This window comes from Eptesicus fuscus, chromosome 6 (genome assembly GCF_027574615.1).
Source record: "Eptesicus fuscus isolate TK198812 chromosome 6, DD_ASM_mEF_20220401, whole genome shotgun sequence".
Taxonomy (NCBI): Eukaryota; Metazoa; Chordata; class Mammalia; order Chiroptera; family Vespertilionidae; genus Eptesicus; species Eptesicus fuscus.
In genome coordinates, this window is record NC_072478.1 from 71,499,099 (window position 1) to 71,519,471 (window position 20,373).

Sequence of the window (20,373 nt, forward strand, 5' to 3'; positions counted from 1 at the left end):
TTCTGGGTCTGTTCTTGTTCATCCGTCTATGTTGTTCATTATTTCCCCTAGATGAGTGAGATCATGTGCTATTAGAAATACACTTATAAGAACCGAAAATGAGACAAGCAATAATGGTTATGCTGACAGGCAAATGAGTCAGTCTGTAGTGAGTTTCTTTCTGGGCCAACAGTTCTTTTGAGACCCAATTTCAATGTCCAACAGTTCCTTATGTGTACATGTCAGCACTGACATTACAGTTCTGGATGGTGGACAAATGGTGGTAATGCAGGTCCGACTCTCTCTGGTTTGGTCCTGGGCAACCTGCAGTGATGCACAGCTGCTAACTGCTAGTATGGGAAGGCCACATCAGCGTCTTCCATCTCTGGACTGCTTCTCTTCTGTCTTCATGGCTGGAGTAGTCCTGTCGATTCCTCTCTGTTGCTGGAATCCACATGGTCTCCGAGTTGTTTTCTGAAAATATACAAACATATTCTCGACCAAAAGTTAATAAAGGAATATTTTCTATAAATTTGACTTGGGATCCTATTTCATTTTTTGCCCAAATGATTTTCCTCTGGCTTGTTTTGACACCTTGTGTATTTTTCATGGGTGTCTTGCTTTTAGCCTTACAATTAATTTTCTAAAGTATTAATTTTCTAGATGTAATTTACTTACAGGATATTTTTCCTTACATGATATTCTTCTACTATCCCCTCCTTTTTTGATTTAAATGTTAGGAGGCTTTTGAAAATGTTATAATGTAGTCTTGATGGATTTTAAATTTTATTTTTTTGCACTATAATATTACTGTTTTAGGTTCATTACATGGTGCACAATTTTATCATGAGATGAAGTACCAATAAAAATTTTAGTTAACACTTTAGGAACACTTTTTTGTCCAGTACAATTAATTTTTCTAGAATATTCGCTTCTTTCAACTAGCCAATTCAAATTTGCCTGAAAACTTGACTACTATTTTACTGTCAAATTTATTACTCTAACAACAATCTTATTTTACCCTGTAAATATTAGTGGAAGGGATTATTTGCCTTCTTGAGTAGGTCCTGAGCATTCTTGGTGGTAGGCTGGATTTAGATATCGTAAACCCACTTCCCTACACCATGGGTACAAGACAACTCAAACAATTCTTGTTGGAGTGAGAGGGCAGCTGCTGTCGGCCAAGTCTCTGTCAGTCACCTGGGTCCTGATCTGAGCTGGGCATGGGAAGCACGAAGCAGCCATGGGGGCAGGAGACCTCCCTCAGAAGGGGATAGGGTTCAGGCCCCTGAAATGTTGGGGGGGTGAGGGTCTGTGCCCCACCTCTGTTGATCCCCAAATTCTCTCCTGATGGCCCCTCTGCAACTGTGCCTGTCTTAGATTGTTCCTTCCTTGAGGTATCTTACCCGTCTCTGGCTAACCAGCCATCCTCCGGGGCCAAGCAGGATGACGTGAGGTTCAGTTTTGTCTCCTTGGTAGCCTATGCCCCCGTGGCCTCCATGCCCAGCACCTGCCTTGGGATCCCCTCGCCTGCTGGCGGGGCCCCAGCACTGATCACATATCTTGTGGAACCCGGGTTTCTTCTCCAGGGAGGGCTCAGTTCGCCCCACTGGGTGAGAGACAGATCCATGGCACCAGTCATCACGAGACTTCAACCTCGACATGAACAGAGAGCTCATGCAATAGCTGTGAGCAATTGAGTTGTGAGAAGAGGGTCTCTCTTGGCCTAAAGGGTAAGAGGGACAGATATAGAATGCTCAGGTGCCTTCCCAGGAGGCCCTCTGCACAATGAAAAGGATTAAATCCTTACATGTCCTTTTTAAATTGCTGCCAGACATTCAAAGAATTAGTTTGTAAGTTTGCTTGGGATAATTGTATATTATGCTGTTGTAATTCTAAAGTATCAAGAGATGTGTTAAGTTTGTCTCCAAGCACCAAACATGATTTTTTTAAATTTTTATCCCCAAGGGTGGGAAGAACTATTATAAGTACTGGGGGTGATCCAAATCTGGGAAAAATTTTAATGACAGTGTAGAATAATATCATGTAAGGATATTCTTTGTTCTAGTCCATGGCAATTCCCTTTCAAACTGGCTATTTATTTCTTTTTATATAGACAAGGTCTTAGTTACATTTTCTGCACCTCTGCCGCGGACAAGTAGTGATAGTAGTGACACCCTTTCTTTGGTGTCCACACAAGCCAGAAACTTCTCTTTAATTGTACACACAAAGGGGCATTGTTTTGATTTTGTGTCATACAAAAGGGAAGCTGGGTGGAGAACCCTGTGTATTTATACTTTCTTGCCCCACCCATGGACCTCATGGATGACCAAGGTGTTTGCTATTATTGGTTACTAATTAGTCATGGAATCAGCCCACATAAGGGGTCTTACCCATGAAAGGTATGGAGCATAAGACCAAAATACTTACCCTCTTGTCCCAGGTAAAATTACCATACATCTGATGATTGCTAGCATGGCTAGAAAGGCGTTCTCAGGCATTCTTGGATTTCTGGTTACCTCACAATTTCTTCCCTGAGGTTTGACGTTCTGATTGATGTTTCTCTGTTTCTGGATCTATTTTTCCCCCATCAGTTTATGTTGTTCATTATATTCCATAAATGAGTGAGATCATGTGATATTTATCTTTCTCTGCCTGGCTTATTTCACTAAGCATAATGTTCTCCATCTCCATCCATATTGTTGCAAATGGTAAGAGCTCCTTCTTTTTTACTGCAGCATAGTATTCCATTGTGTAGATGTACCACAGTTTTTTAAACTTTTTATATATTACACAAAAGGATGCTCAGTCTACCATGATGCAGGAACACATAAATAACATTTTAATGTATATAAGATATTCTGCATTATTTGACTACAGAAATTCACTGTACTGTTTATTAAACTAATGTTTCTTTTTGTTAGAAGTCACTTTTTAATGTTCATAGAAATTGTACTGTTAAGAATGTTATAGATTTGTCAAACATTAAAAAGAAACTGGAAGCCTGTTTTTAAAATATATAACTATATGATAGTAAACTCATAACTTGTGTAATTGTACTTTTATATTACTAGATCATCATCTTGTATTTTAATGGAACAGAGACAGATAATTAACAAACTAGTAAGGCAAGTTATTTTAAAATATGTTTAAAATCCAAATTGAATGTAATCATGTAAATGGTTTTCATATTGTCTGGGCACCATCATTAATAATTCTATGTATTTTTTTAAATTAGTGGATGAAATAAATTTTGATTCTTCAAAAGTACCTTTTTAAGGTCCTGCATTGAATCACATCTTATATTGATCTTTGTTTCAGAACATTTAATCTATGTAATTCCTTTAACACTCTTTATTGAGAATGTGCTAAATACAGTGTTGATGCAGAGATGCATTACATGGCTTGCACCTTTAAAGAACCTAAGCTACTCCTCTCTGGGTGACATCAGCTCTCATAAGTGTCTCCTCACCCTTTTTCCTGTTCAGTCTTTTGTTCAGGAATCACCCCCACTCCCAGTTTCCACTGCCTTTCCCTGGCTATTCTCTGCCCATTCTGTGATAACATCTAGCTGTTTTCTTTCTTTTTTAAAATATATTTTTATTGATTTCAGAGAGGAAAGGAGAGGGGGAGAGAGAGATAGAAACATCAATGATGAGACACAGTAATTGATTGGCTGCCTCCTGCATGCCTCACACTGGGGATGGAGCCTGCAACCCATGCATGTGCTCTGACTGAGAATCGAACCTTAACCTCCTAATTCTTAGGTCAATGCTCAACCGTTGAGCCACACTGTCTGGGCCTGTTCTCTTTTCTAAAAGCACTTTGATTTTTCTATATCAGATGTCTCTTTTTATTCTCCCATAATATCCTATGTACATCTGTATGTCTTGATCACATTTTCACATTTTAGAATGAGTATTGTTCTGGTTCATGCTTCTGAAGACACAGTTAGCATGTATTTATCTTTGTACCTTCAGCACCTGTTCATATTATATTACTTGTTCCATTAGGCCTCAAGTAATAGAACTCAGAGGTAAATAACTCATACTGTGCAGTCATAGGATAAATAACTTACCTAAAACTGTGCTAGGAGAGCAAGGATTTTGAACTCGGGGAGTCTAGCTAGTGGTTAAAAGCAACAGTTCTGGACCTGGATGACTGACTGACTTTTGTTAGGATATATCCATCTGATCACATAAAAACTCTGATTTCCCAATCAGTCCATTATTGTCACATGCATCCTGCATGGTTTTAGGGGTTTGGTCATCTTGATCAGGCACATCATAGCATGTCCTAGGATAGTGCACTAGTTTTCAAACGAGACATACTGTAGACTCCTGCATGACTTGATTAATTTTTAGGTGAGAAATTCAAGGCTATTTTGATTTCCTGTATATTTCCAGTTTTTTTTTAATATTAAAAGAGTGCATTAAAAAGGGTCTGTATTACATCTATCTTTAAATAACAGCTATATTGAATCCTTTCTTCTTCTAACCTCTACCCTTTATTATAATAGGAAACATGTGGGTTTTGGAAAGGGCCTGAAAGGCATGAGCTTTTAAACAGAATAATGCAAGTCATTTAAATTAGTCATGGTTTCACTCATTCTCCATAATTTTGAAGTCAAAGAAAGTCTTGGTATGCCAAATGTAAGAACAATGAAATTAAAATTTATCAGAGTCTTAAAGATTCAGACTTAACAGTCACATAAAAGAAGAATAATGGTAGAGGGTCATTTTTGATTGTTAAATTACACCCTGGTCTCTAAGAGATTTTATTAGTATTCAAATTTCATCGACATATTATCACATTTATGTCTTTAATTTTGTCATTAATAAACTATTTATAGATATTTACATAAATGTGAAAAGTGGGTAAAGAGGAGGAAAATTACATATAATCTCTCCACCTAATATAATTTCTATTAGCTAGTTAATATTAGCATATTTTTGTAATCTTTTTGTTCTATTAAAATGTGATGGTATAGTTTTTAATACTCAGTGTAATCATACTCCTATGTCAATATGTACTCATCACTTTCGAATTATATTTTATATAAATTCATATTTTATAGTATAAATATATATCTTACATATTATAAATTATAACCGTTATCAGCATAATATTTCACATGGCCACACAAACCTGTTGGGGAATCTAGGGCCCCCAGAGAGGTCACTGTTCATTCTTTCTCTTCTCCTTTACCACAGGCTAATGCCAGGCAGATACCAAAGTTGTATATCTGTTGCATTCTTCTTCCATTCTTCTTGCTTCCTACTCCTATAAAATCTCTCCTGTCCGCAGATGAAAGCTCTTCATGTGAAGCAGAAGCTGTTGAGTTTTATAATCTTATCCCTCACTGTCACTGAGATTAATCTCACTGATTCTTGCCCATATCCTATGGATGCTGGCCACCTTTTCCACCTTCCTGAGTTCATTGTGATCATGTTCATGTAATCAGTCCACCCAATACTACTTAATAATTCTTTGACCCCAATATTGATGATCTCTACTACCCTTCTTTACTCTCTCATGGCAACACCTAATTATGTCATGAAACTTCACCTCTGAAATCCTCAACCTCTAAATCCCACCCTCTTATCACAATCTCCAATACTTTTTTGGAAAGTGTCTGTTCTTTTTCAGTGTTCTTTTTCATTGATGTATTCATTCTCCTGGCAACTGGATTCTATTCTCCAAATCATCAGGCTCCATTTGACCTTACTTCTTAACTTATCTAGCATAGGTCATGCAAGTTCTATTCCTTCTTTCCCTTTCAGTTTTACTGCCAACTCTTATATCCTTTGATTCTTCCTTTATAACTGGTCTACAAAACCTCAACCCAAATTTAATCCAAATATTACTCTTCTCTGTTTCAGCCAATAGATTGGATATTCACAACTGGATATATTAGTGTTACTCTAGGCCAGTGGTCGGCAAACTCGTTAGTCAACAGAGCCAAATATCAACAGTACAACGATTGAAATTTCTTTTGAGAGCTAAATTTTTTAAACTTAAACTTCTTCTAATGCCACTTCTTCAAAATAGACTCGCCCAGGGCGTGGTATTTTGTGGAAGAGCCACACTCAAGGGGCCAAAGAGCTGCATGTGGCTTGCAAGCCGCAGTTTGCCGACCACTGCTCTAGGCTCATGCCCTTCACTACCAGCTGAATCATCTGTTTTCCGATCAATTTACATTAAGTTTTCCACTAGTATTTAATCAACTGTCTTTCCCATTTCTCTCAGTTGTTATTCTAAGGTTTTGTTTCTTTTCCAAAAAATACTATTCAACTCCCATCCACTTTTGACCCATGCATCAGATAATGTCCCCTGTTTTTCACTGAGACATACAAGATTATCATAAAGTAATTTTCTTAACAAGCTATATCTATGAAAGTCCTACAGCAATCATATTCTATTGTGAAACTATAATTATTTCTATTAAAGTCAGCAGCAAAAACAAGGAGCTTGATATCATACATATATTTTACCAGTATGTTGGAAATCCTAGCCAATGTAGGAAAATTACAGAAAAATATTGTGTGTGTGTGTGTGTGTGTGTGTGTGTGTGTGTGTGTGTACTTATATACTGCACTAGAGGCCCAGTGCACAGATTCGTGTACCATTGGGGTCCCTCGGCCTGGCCTGTGGGGATTGGGCTGAAACTGGCTCTCTGACATCTCCCGAGGGGTTCTGGATTGTGAGAGGGTGCAGGCCAGGCTGAGGGACCCCACCGGTGCACGATCAAGGCTGGGGAAGGACCACGGGAGGGCTCCAGGGCGTGTCCGGCCCGTCTTGCCCAGTCCTGATCAGCCGGACCTCAGCAGCAAGCTAACCTACCAGTTGGAGCATCTCCCCCCTGGTGCTCAGTGCGTGTCATAGCGACTGGTTGAACAGTTGAATGAACTGTCAGACACTTAGCATATTAGGCTTTTATTATATAGGATATGGTGATGATATTTAGTTGTGGTGAAGAACGTAGTGAAATATATAAGTATCCTAAGGGAAATTTTGTACCAAATTGTGATTATTGGCATGCTAATTACAGTTTAGCCTAATTTAGTACTTTTGTAGGATTTTTAATCTCAAACTACATCTTTAAAAATTATTTTAAAGCTCATGAGAATTTTAAATTTACTCTATTGATAAGGAGATACTTTCCTTTTACCTTCCTTCTCTCTCTTCCTTTCTTTCTTCTTTTCTTCACTATGACACAAGTTCAATTAACTCCCAAATCTTTATTTTCCATTGTTTGTTGTATTAATAAGTACATGACTTAGCTCTCTTAAAATTCACTTTATGTTTAAGAATTTCTAAAGGCTTTATTTAATTTGTTGTTTAATGGAACTATATAAAAAATATATTTTTCTCTTCCTTCTCTTCTCACTTCTCCAACCCCTCCCTATTTATCACTACCACCATCTTTCCTTCTTACTTTATCTTGATTTAACCCTGGAGTACTTTCAATTGCCTTAATAAGCAAAATGAACTAGTAGGGCTTATCATCTGTCCATTTATCCATTATCCATCCATCCACCTATACATTCATAAATAAGTCATTTAATCTATTTGTAGATTTAAAATTTCTATAACATCTATTTTTACTTATAAATATTTAGAGAAAAAACACATCTATATATTTAATCTCAGTTGTTTCTGTAGTTATATTTTTTTAATAATATGTTTATACTATATCTCATTCAAAGACTATATCTCATTTCCCTGATAGGCTAGTGAATTCCAGGCCTTCTCATTCTGTATGAAGGTTTTGAATGAGTAGTAGAGGATTTTAAATATATTTTTATTTAATCTCCATTTTCAACCCTCCAGCAATGCCTCTCCTCAAACCTTGTGTGCCTCAGATCTTGAGCCTCTGTGGAATTCTCCCTCCCTCATAAACTCCTTCTCTCCTGCCATTTGGCTGTGGCTTCACTAAATCTATTCATATTCTTCCATGAGTTTTCTATTTTTCTCCCAAATATGGGAAAGTTGATTTATTCTTCTATTTAAATTTAATCATTTCTTACTATTATATTTTAAGTTTCTGCAAGGAGGAGAAAACTCACAAGCAGCCAGCTAACCATCTTTTACTAGAGGCAACTCTACTCTAGATTGTTTTCGGAAGCAAAATACATGTTGGCTGATAGATCAATTCAAAGTTGAGTTCAAACACCCATTCTATCATATTTAGTAGTCATGTGATATTTGGGAAATCATTTTGCCTGTTCAGGCCTTTATAATTTTATAATAAGATTAAATGTGTTTTATAAGGATATGAGAATTAATGAATATATAATGAATTCAATAAAGCTAGATATTATTTTAATAATTTTTGTTAAATAATTTTGTGAAAATGCAGTAAAATTTACATTTAGAATATTTCAGTCCCTTGTGTTAAATGATATTTATTCAGGGATATATCTGAGTTGGTAAAATAGCACATAAATCTTTGACTAAAGAATTATAAATGATTTCAGATATTATCATCTTTACTGATAATTTTAAACCAAAAGATCAAATATCTTGCCAGAGGTTTTATCTTAAATAATATTTCAGTATTATATACTCTTCATTTGGATCATCTTATTAGCCAAGAAATTTTTGAGGAAACATTATAAATTTTCCAAATATCAAAAAATATATTTTTATTGATTTCAGAGAGGAAGGGAGAGAGAGATAGAGAAACATCAATGATGAGATAGAATCATTGATTGGCTGCCTCCTGCATGTCCCCTGCTGGTGATCGAGCCCACAACTTGGGCATGTGCCCTTGGCCTGAATGGAACCCAGGACCCTTCAGTCCTCAGGCTGATGCTCTATCCGCTGAGCCAAACCGGCTAGGGCCACAGGTAGTTTTTGTCATATTAATTAAAATAGTATTCCACAACATTACATTTCAGAATTTATTAACTCAAAATATAAACGTAAGTACAAGAATATCCTATACGTAGTTTATTTTCTTTTATGATATTTCTTTGAGACTAGGTTCTTCACAAGAACGGAAAAATATTTAGCATAATCATTGCTTTTTTGTTTACATTTCTAAGTTGCAACTGTTCATTTATCTTAAATTACAATGAAAAGTGGTCATTATAAATGTATTTTTATAGTATGCCTTTGGAGAAGTGGATAATTGATTAAATAATTTCATCTAAAATGTGAAATTCAGAAGAATACTAACAGTTTATGAGTGACTTAAACATATGCATTTCCCCCTAAAATTCCACTTATAAAGGCTAGATATTATATTTTAACATTGACATATTTTTTGTTTCTTCACTTTTTGTTTCTTCTATTAGTACCTAGCATAAGTATTTGCATCTTAATTCTGACATATGATCATTAATGCTTGTGTTTTCTAGGTATAGCTTATTTGAGTGGAATGTGTAGTGAAAAGAGGAAATGTATTATTGCTGAAGACAATGGTCTGAATCTTGCATTTACAATTGCTCATGAAATGGGTCACAAGTAAGTAAAAATTCTGGCTATGCTAGCAGAACTTTACAATGTGAGTTATTGAGTTACTTGCATACATTTTTCTTTGTTTTTTAATGCTCACCTGAGGATATGTTTTTATTGATTTTAGAGAGAGAGGAAGGGAGAGAGAGAAACATTGATGTGAGAGTGATACACCAATCGGTTACTTCCTGTATGCGCCAACTGTGCATCTAACCCACAACCTGGGTATGTGCCCTGATGGGAAATTGAACCAGCAACTTTTTGGTGTACAGGACAATGCTCCAATCAACTGAGCCACCTGGCCAGGGAGCATATATATTTTTTTCCTTTGGGCTCAAGTTTTTAAAAAATTAGGGAAATAAGAAGAGGTGGAGAAGACCTTCTAAATTTAAAAAGTATCTTCTGAATATTGTAACCATTCCTGATAGGCTGAATAACATTTTATTACATTATTAAAATTCTCACCTGGCAGTCATTACATGGCATATGATTGATTTCACTACACATTTTCAAATGAAATAAACATTGCAATAATCATGGCACTACAAAGCTGTGTATTATTTAAAAATCTAAGGAAAACACTTTGAACAAGTTTAAATACTTTTAGTCTATAATGGTACCAATGTTTATTATTGCCCAACACAGAGTAAAGGAATTAATCTTCATGGTTTAGGGATAATGGATTTGAAAGAGAATTAAACCAGACACATAAATAACGTGTAACAACATTAACTATGTCCCAGGCACAATCTAAGCACTTGACATCAATTAGTTCATTTAAAACTAATAAAAAGAAAGCATCTCGTTTTACAGATAATATTAATAATAGCAATACATAATTATGAATAATAATTACTTATACAGCACTTACATAGCACTTATTATGTGCCAGGCACATTTCTATGTGCTCTAGGGGAGTTAATTCACCTTTTCAAAGTTATAAAAACAGTAAGTGTTGGAGGAAGGATTTGAACTCAAGTCATCTAACGCAGACCATACTATTGTGAATTTCTTTGTTATCTGTTTGCTACTTTGGGCCCTAAATCACTCATCAGTGAAATGGGGATGATACCTGTGTCCTGCGGTCTTTGCACATATTTACAGGCAGTGTATTATACTATACCTAGTGTGAGTTAGGAAATCAGACTGAATGTTGACTGTTGGCTTTCCTACACAGTCACAGCATCAGCAGTACAAATGAAAAGTATTTTAATTGGACTCAGATTTAGTGAGGTCCTTCTCAGGGAGGTAGGTGATCATTATGGCGGCTTATTTGGTCAAAGACATATTTAGTTTGGCTGATGGTGTTTATAAAAGTGAATCAGTTGCCAGCATTAAAAAATATAAATTTGACATAAAAAATTCAAATTTCCAGACTTGGCAACACTAGACCCACAGTCCCATATGGCAACCATTCCTTGGCGCTGAGTAGCGTCTGTACCCTGCAGACTGGGCCCATCTTTCCTAGCTCATCGCAGGCTACAGCACTCTCCTATCAGATGTCCGGCTCACTTCATTTTCATTATGTGCCTGGACTCTGTAGACAATTGAGTAAAGTTATGTTTGATTGATATAAGAAAGCTTAGAAGACAACTTACATAGGATATAACAGTGTTTGATTTAAAAAAAAAACAAAACCTTTATAATCAGTAAATGAAGTATAGGAAAATAATCAAGACATAATTATACAGCTCAGTGAATTTTCAAAAATTGAATATACGTGTGTGCTTATAACCTAGTCCAAGACATTATCAACAGTGGTCAATTTTTGATGTTACTATTTAAATGTGTGGATATGCAGTTGAGTGCTCTAGAATACAAGTTTGTTATTCAGAAAAGAAATAAAAAGGAGATAGACTTTAAAGTCATCATTCTTTAGGGATAATATGCAATGCAATAACCTCATTTAGTATGGCATCCCACATATGATAGGATTTATAATTTTAATTCCAAAACAGTTTTTATAATTTAAAGATATTTTAGTTTAATCAAACCAAGAAAAACCATGTGCATCATTAGAATGTAAATATTGAGAATAATGTTTAAAGGCAAGAAAAAAGTTATCATTAAAAAATTTTAAGACAATAAATGCAAATTAATCATAAATATAATTCTTATAAATTAAAGGCATGTTTCTGAATAATATAATTTTCACTATTAAGCCATGCATTAACAGCTTGATATACAAGCAATCTGAATACATTTTTATACCACAGATGTTAAATGATTTTGTCAAGTACCCTGAATAGTAGGTTTACTTTAAAAAGTTATTTTGCTTTTTAAAAACAGATATGTAAAATTACTTTATTCACTCGCTGTTGTATTCTTAAATGTATTAAAGGAACCAGCCATAGTACATGTTACTTTATTAACATGTAATGCTTGGTCAAAAACCTACAGCTCCTTAAACACAAAACTAAATGATATGATTTAAGGAAAGGCCACTTCAACTTTATGTAGTAGAAACATTGCTTTATGACCAGGAACTCAGGTTGGAATGGCTAAAATGGTAGTAAAATATTATTTTACTTGACTTTTATAGAACTGTACCCAAAATCAATAGAGATGTGCCAAAGGTATGTGTAATGCTTGATGGATTAAGACCAGGACATGGGATATATGTTGAGCTACTTCATTGCTAAAAGTTCTCCTTACTAGTAAGCAGGTATTTGTCTTGAAAGTAGAGACTAGTGCTTTTTTAAAATATATTTTTATTGATTTTTAGAAAGTGAGGAAGGGAGAGGGATAGAGAGACAGAAACATCAATGAGAGAGAAAAATCGATCAGCTGCCTCCTACATGCTCCCCACAGGGGATCGAGTCAGCAACCCAGGCATGTGCTTTGACCGGGAATCACACCCGTGACATCTTGTTTCATGGGTGGACACTCAACCACTGAGCCACACTGGCTGGGCGAGACTAGTGCTTTCTTGCTAGATATTAGGAGACAATAGCAATGAGAATAATGGTATCTTTATAAAGAAATAAGTAGGAGGGAGTTCATCTATATAAATTCAGTGTAAGACATAATGCACAATGAAAGAAAAATGTAGGTGAAAGCACCGAATTCGAGCCACTAGACCACCAGGGAGGGTAAAGGGTGAAGGGGGTCAAATATATGGTGATGGAAGAAGATTTGACTTTGGGTGGTCAGCACACAGTGCAAGATACAGGTCATGTATCATAGAAATGTACATTTGAAACCTATATAATCTTATTAACCAACTAGAGGCCCGTTGCATGAAATGCCCTGACCAGAACTCGTGCAAGAGTAGGCCTTCCTTCCCCCGGCTACTGGCACCGGCTTCCCTCTGGCACCTGGGACCCAGGCTTCCCTCTCATCCCCGGCTTCGTCTGGAAGGTCATCCGGTCTAATTAGCATATTATGCTTTTATTATTATAGATGTTATCCCAATAAATTTAATTTAAAAAGTGTTTAAAAATGGGGAAAAAGAAAGGAGAATGTTTATATATATATCTCCTCCCAAATAGGAAAAGTTTTCATAGATGTTAGATCATATCTATGAATCCTGTGTATACACCCACACAAACATATCAATTGAGCTCTTTTGTTTTATTTTTCAAAATATATTTTTATTGATTTCAGAGAGGAAGGGAACAGGAGAGAGATAGAAACATCAATGATTGGTGAGAATCACTGATTGGCTGCCTCCTGCTGCACACCCCCTGCTGGGGATTGAGCCTGCAACCTGTGCATGTGCCCTGACCAGGACCCGAACCACCATCTTCTGGTTTCCTGGTTCAAAAGTGGATGCTCAACCACTGAGTCATGCTGGCCGGGTGAGCGCTTTTGATTTAGAAAGATGCCAGTATTGAATATTGAAAAAACAATTCTATCTATATCTATCTATCTATCTATCTATCTATCTATCTATCTATCTATCTATCATCATCTATTTTTGAGGAGAAAAAAGGTAACTAAATACTTATGGCATTAATCAGAAAATGGAAAAAATGTAGAGCTCTTTTAATTAGAGGTGTAATTATGAGTTAACTTCTTAAGTAAAACTGTTAAATTCTCCGTTTCTTTCTTTTAGGATTTCTTTCCCTTTTTGTTTTTTGTTTTGTTATTACTTCTTCCCCTATAGTTCCCTATATGGATCAGAAAAATGCATCATATAATTTTGCATCCATAATTTTAAAATGGCAGAATGATTCCATTTAAACTTGTCAATTCAAGGATACCTTTATAATCACACATGAAATGTTTCTAAATTGATTTGGGATGAACATACTTACGTTTGTTGCCTTGAATTTGATTTCTAGAAATTCCCAGAACAACACCATATATAGCTGGGAAAATCATTATGGGAAAAATCAATATGGGCCACCAAGGGTGAGAATTTGAGTTATCAAAGAGAACAAAAACCCTTCTTTTACTATTTCAAAGGAATCTTAAATAATGTCAGCAAAAATGTATCAATTTTTTCCCTTTGGAATTTATCAATTTAAAATATCTTATATGAATTTATGTTAAAAATGTAAGTTAGAATCATAGCAAGAGAGGAGAAATAAATAATTTTTGTTGTTGTTAATCCTCACTTGAGAATATTTTCCATTGATTTTTTTAGAAAGAGTGAAATGGGAAGGGAGAGACAGAGAGAGAAACTTTGATGTGAGAAAGACACATCGATTGGTTGCCTCCCGCAAGTACCCCGGCCTGGGCAGAGGGGATTGAGGTGCATGCCCTTGACTGGAATGGAACTGGAGACATTTCAGTCCATGGACCAATGCTCTATGCACTGAACCAAACTGGCTAGGGCAGAAATAAATGATTTTTACCAATGTTTTATGTTTCCCTTTCAAAATTATTTTTCTTTTTAAACAATAGGTTTGGGGGATGATTATTTTTCTTGGAACCCAAAATTTCAAGAATGGAATATTTTAATTGGTATTGAGTGTTTTTATACTTATGAAATATGAATGGGATCTTCATTAATTCACTGTGATAAAGACTAAAATGTTTTTTATAAATATTCATGAATTTGACAGTGTTTGTTGAGTACATACATATACACACTACATTTTATATATTTTTATATGATCTTTATGAGCAGCAATTTGTTGGAGAAAGGAATTTTCCTTTGATTTTAAGCCACAATTTGTTATTAATATATTAATTGCGGTTGGATTATGGTGTTGGAGGAGAATGTCCCCAAGATCACCCTGAGGTTCCATGATTTTCTAAAGGACTCACAAAACTCAGCAAATCTGTTTAACTCATAATTATGGTTTATTGTAGTGAAAAGATATAGATAAAAATCAGCAAAGAGAAAAGGCAGGGGGCAGGGGGCAGGAGACACCCGGCACAAGCTTTTACTTGCCCTTGCCCATTAGAGTTGTGCAGACAGTGCTGAACGCTCTCAACCACAATGTGTGAAAACATGCACAGAGGATTGCCAACCGGAGAAGCCAAACTGAGCCTGGTATCTAGAGTTTTTACTAGAGTTTGGTCATGTAGGCCTGACTGACCACCCACAAGGCAGACCTTTAGTCTCCATCCACTTCAGAGGTCAAGCTGGCTCAAGTCCTCTCCCGCGCCCCACTCCCTCAAATGACATTGCTAGTATAAACTAACCACATAAACAAAGATATTCCTACCAGGCAGGATATCCAGAAGCTTAAAGGTTACCTCCCAGGGCCAAGCAAGGACCAGACCTTTCTTTGGAATGTGTAGGTTTTGGACCACCCAAACTCGTGGAGTTAACTCTTTACTGCACACTTACACAATATTTTTGAAGTCTTAAAATATATTTGTTAGGTTGCTAAAGGCTATCTAGCAAAAATAATGTCTTCGGTTATAAGCAGGCATTGCTCTAGATACTGTGTGTCCTTATTTAATCCAATCTCATGAAAAGAGCTATGTATTGCTATTATCTTTTTACAGATGAGGAAACTGAAGCTAATAGAGATTAATTTTTCAGCCTTTTTTGTTTGATATTAAGGACATATTTTTCATCAAATATATTGTTAAGATTTCCTCTTAGTTAATTTAATCTTGTTTTTTAATGTTTTTGACCAATAGATATTTTTAGTAGTCAAATCCCATATTTTCTTTTATTATTTCTTCTATGGCTTTTTGCAATTAGAAGGGCTTCCTCATTATAAAATTAGGGGAACACATTTTTGTCCAGTTGTTTTATATTTTCTTCTCTCTCTCCTTTCTTTCTAGTCATTTAGAATCTAGAGTTTACTATAGTGTATGTAGTGAAGTTCTTGCCATTAAATTTTATTTTCTCAGTAATTGCTCAGTAAATGACCTTGCTATTCAAAATATGGTTGTGATGTGATAAGGAGCTATGCCAGAATACAGATAGTATATTTCCATAAAAAATAGTTCACCTAACAGACTACACTCTGAGTAACCCAATCACATAACACATTGACTCTAGGCCAGTGTTGCATAGGAACTCACATTTGAGTTGCTAAAAAGTAATCTTTTAATTTTAGCATGAAAGGTGGTCTGTTCTTGAATCATATATTTCTGTCCTCATATATTTGTGAAGAACTTTTAGACACAAATCCTGGATGCAATCCATTGCACATAATAAGTTGTTCTTTTGTACAAATATTTTGTGGGTGTTATAAATTGTTTTGTTATATAAATATAAATATTTTTCTTTTTTGTTCTCTATATATTGTATCTATTATACATATCATATCCTCTTTTCTTTAGGGCCACAAATATTTTAGTCCTCTTTGTGAATTCCAACCAAAAGTAAAATAACCCTTTTAATATTGGGTAAGCTTTTACTAAAATTAATTAATTATTCATTTTAATTAATGACCTAAGTTTTCAAATTAAGAAGTTAGAAAAATAACAAAAAAAAGCAAAAGGAAGAAATCACAAAGACTAGGAAACAATAAAAGAAAAATAAAATTGAAGACCAAAGCTAAAATTAGATCTATTAAAATGTAAATAAAATTGACAAATATAAGATCGATTAAAAAAGTTCACAATTCAACTATATTAGAAATGAGCAAAGGAGGCATAACACAGATGACAAAGATATTGAAAAGATACTAATATACGGAATATTTTCATGGCAAAAAATTAAGAACAGGTGATCCCTGGCTGATGCATCATCCCATACACCAAAAGATAGCGAGTTCAATTCCTTATCAGGGTACATACCTAAGTTGCAGGTTTGATCCCCAGTCAGGGCATGTACAGGAGGCAACTAATCTATATTTCTCTCTCGCATCAATGTAAATATTTCTCTCTTTCTCTCTCTCTTTTCCTTCCTCTAAAATTAGTTTTAAAAAAGCATATCTTTGCGTAAGGAAAAAATAACAACAAATTAAATGGAAAAATTCTAAGAAAATCTGAGAACATAAAGCTCTATGATTAAAGAAATTGAATCAGCACTTTCCCAAAGAAAACACCAGATTTAGACATAGGAATAGGTTCAGAGAATAAATAATACTGATATTAATCTAATTTTTTAAGAAAATGACAGAACATTCCCCAACTCATTATTTGAGGCTAGCACTAATGTAATATAAAAATTAGAAAAGGACAATTATGAGGAGGAAAATTACAGCAGTTTTTATCTGAAAATGATATAGAAATGACAAGAAAACCTTTTCAAATAAAACAGCAATGTATTAATATACAAAGGTAATATAAGGGACCAGAGTTGGCTTTATATCAGGATAACAAAAGTCATTTATTTATTATTTTAAAATCTTGATCCCCACACTAAAAGATTAAAGGTAAAAACTACACCATCTCAGTAGATACAGAAAAAGTCCAATAAAATAAAATTTACTCATATATTTACCAAAGTTAATGGGAAACATCATTCTTAATGGTGAAATATTAGAAATTTCTTTTACATAATTAAGAAAAAAAATAAGGGTCTCAGTATACCTGCTTCTGTTATGTATTGGGGTCCAAAGAAATACAGCATGAAAGAAAAAATAAAAAGTGTAGGATGAGAGTGGAAGACAAAGGTATTTTAATTTGCAAATGATATGATTGCCTACATAAAAACATGATAGAATGTACAAGTATGGAATTAATTGATGAGTTTAGTAAGATTATTGGATATAAGACAAATATACAAATATCAAATGTCAAAACAAAAATACGAAAAATCACTTTAAAAAAGGATACTATTTCCTCTAGAAAATAGAAAACACAAAGTACTTAGGAATAAATCCAACAAAATATAGAAAACTCTATTCCCCTATTAAAATGCATTAAATTAGTCCTGGCTAGTATGGCTCAGTTGGTTGAACATGATCCCATACACTCAAAGGTCATGGGTTCTATTCCTGGTCAGGGCATCTGCCTAGTCCCCAGTACAGGAAGCAACTCATCGATGTTTCTCTCCCTCTCCCTCTCGCTCTCGCTCTCCCTCTCCTTTTCTCTCTCTCTAAAATCAATAAAAGTATCTTTTTAAAAAACTTAAAAAATGACTTGAGGTTCCTGGAAATTCCAATAAATACTAGTATACAATCACAGCTTCTCTTATAGAAGTTGGCAAAGTATTTCCAAAATTTATATATAGATGCAAATTGCCAAAAATAGCCAAAATATTATTGGAAAAGGAATAGATAAAGATGGAGGCAAAGACAGAGGAAGATGAGGAGAATCATCTGTGAATCTTGCTCTAACAGAGATCAAGGACTATTATGAAACTACTAGAGGCCCAATGCATGAAAATTCGTGCAAGAATAGGCCTTCCTTCCCCCGGCTGCTGGCACCGGCTTCCCTCCGGCACCCAGGACCCAGGCTGGATTCCCTCCAGCCACCCGCAGGCACCTGGGACCCCAGCTGGCTTCCCCTGGGTCGCCCGCAGGCACTCGGGACCCGGGCTGGCTTCCCTTCAGCCCCAGCTTCATCAGGAAAGATGTCTGAAAGACATCCAGTCTAATTAGCATATTACCCTTTTATTATTATAGACTAGAGGCCCAGTGCATGATTAAATCATGCACGTGTAGGGTCCCCTAGGCCTAACCTGCCATCCAGGCCATATCCACTGCCCCGCAAAGCCTAGCACGCTCCGCAGACACTGCTAGCAGCCTGCTCCCCGCTTTTGATGGCAGGGGGTCTGCTGGTGCTGGAGCGGACACACAGCTCCCCGCTTTCGATCGCAGGGGAGCTGGCTGGTTGTCGGCTGGTGCTGGAGTGGACAGACAGCCAGCTCCCCCGCTTTCACTCCCCGCTTTTGATGGTCCGCAGCAGGACGTGGGCTTGCTGCCCCAGAGGCCCCTTCTGTGCCGCAGCACAGCCATGGCGCAGACGCTGAGCTCACGCCGCCGCTGGCGACACGAGCTCAGCGTCCCGCTGGCCCAATCGGCCACCTCGGCCACCCCAAGTCCCGCCCCCTGTGCCTCCTGCTGGCCCAATCATGGGCGTAGCGGAGTGATGGTAATTTACATATTACCCTTTTATTATGTAGGATGGTAGTTAAGACATTTCGACGTTTATGCAGATATAGAGAGTTAGAACAAAAGAATAAAGTGCAGAGTGTGAACAGGCCCATGCCTATATGGAAACCTGAGGGCCAACCCTGGTGCCATTGCAGACCAGTAGAGGTAGTTGACTATTCAGAAATATGAGATGGTACATCTAGTTTTCCACATGTATAAAAATGAAATATCTTCTTCATATCATTTCTAGAAATCAGCTTCAGGTAAAATAAAGTGATAAATCACAGATAACACTTTTAAGAGAAAACACATGAGACTATCTTTAGGACTTCAGGGTTGAAATGATTTCTAAAACAGCACATTTTTTATGAGTCCTGTTTTAGACGACTGAGGAATGAGATCTGATAGAGAAGTCTGACATGGACCTCAGGATTGGTCTTGTCCAAATTTCTTGTTTATATGATGTTTCCTTTAATACTTAAGTTATATTAGATTGCATAACACATGCATAGACACATACATCTATAGTATGTATAAACACATCATAACATTTGTTTTTATGAAAATATTTCATATTTTTATAATGAAAATAAAACTAGAAAGGAGTGGCAAAATGAGCATTATTTGTGTAACTGGAAAACTCAAGGCAATCTAAAAAATACCTATTATAATAATAAAAATGTTTTATTGGCCTGTTTCAAAACTACATAAACATTTTTGCTTTCCAATGCATAAACAACAGCCACTTGAAAACTATTAAGAAAGAAAATATAATAAATGTATATTGAAGATAGCAAAAAGTAAAATAAAAATTTAAAAGATAATATACTTACACAGGAATGTACAAAACTTATAAAAAGAAGAATTTATAACTACACAGAGAGTCATAAAAGTGGTTTAAATAAATGGAAAGACATTTCCTGGTTTGGAATAGGAACAGTCAATATTATAAAATGACAATTATCTATATATAAATGTAATGTGATCTGCCCAAAAATGCAAATAGAATTTTCATTTCTTTTTTTTATTAGACATACTGATTATAGAGTCCATATGGAAAAATCAACATAAGAAATTCCTTGTTAAAAAAAAAAAAGAAATGGTGGAGGAGAAGAGTGAATGTTATCAGATACTACATTTCATAGTAGATAAAGCAGCTTGTGCTTATGCTTGAATACGTAGGCAAGTCAATGGAAGAGTAAAAAAACTCCATTTATAAGCAGGAAATGCTGTGGAAATGCATATATACTAAAAGCTGCACCTATAATCAGTGGAGGAAATGAATTATTCAGTAACAAAAGTAATAGGAATTTGATTCTGTACCTTAGACATTACATCAGAACACACCAAAATGATTCTGTACATTGAGATATTTTATTTTGTTTTGTTGGCTTTTTAATTTTTTTTAGTCTAATAGGGAATGCCTATTATTCTAGATATGAAATCTATAAACATTTAAGGACAAGTCATAAATTTAACAACTCAAAATTAAATAATCAGAAAGAATACAATACTCAGAAGATAAACCACT

The 20,373-nt window shown here is 35.5% G+C and overlaps 1 protein-coding gene across 1 annotated transcript in view; it reads left to right on the forward strand.

Moving 5' to 3' along the window:
- Positions 1 to 20,373, forward strand: part of ADAMTS19 (ADAM metallopeptidase with thrombospondin type 1 motif 19) — a 201,004-nt gene that overhangs the window by 75,632 nt on the left and 104,999 nt on the right. Inside the window, exon 8 of the mRNA XM_054716991.1 lies at positions 9,345 to 9,450. Within this exon, the coding sequence (XP_054572966.1) occupies positions 9,345 to 9,450 (106 nt within the window). The remainder of the gene's footprint in view (positions 1 to 9,344; positions 9,451 to 20,373) is intronic.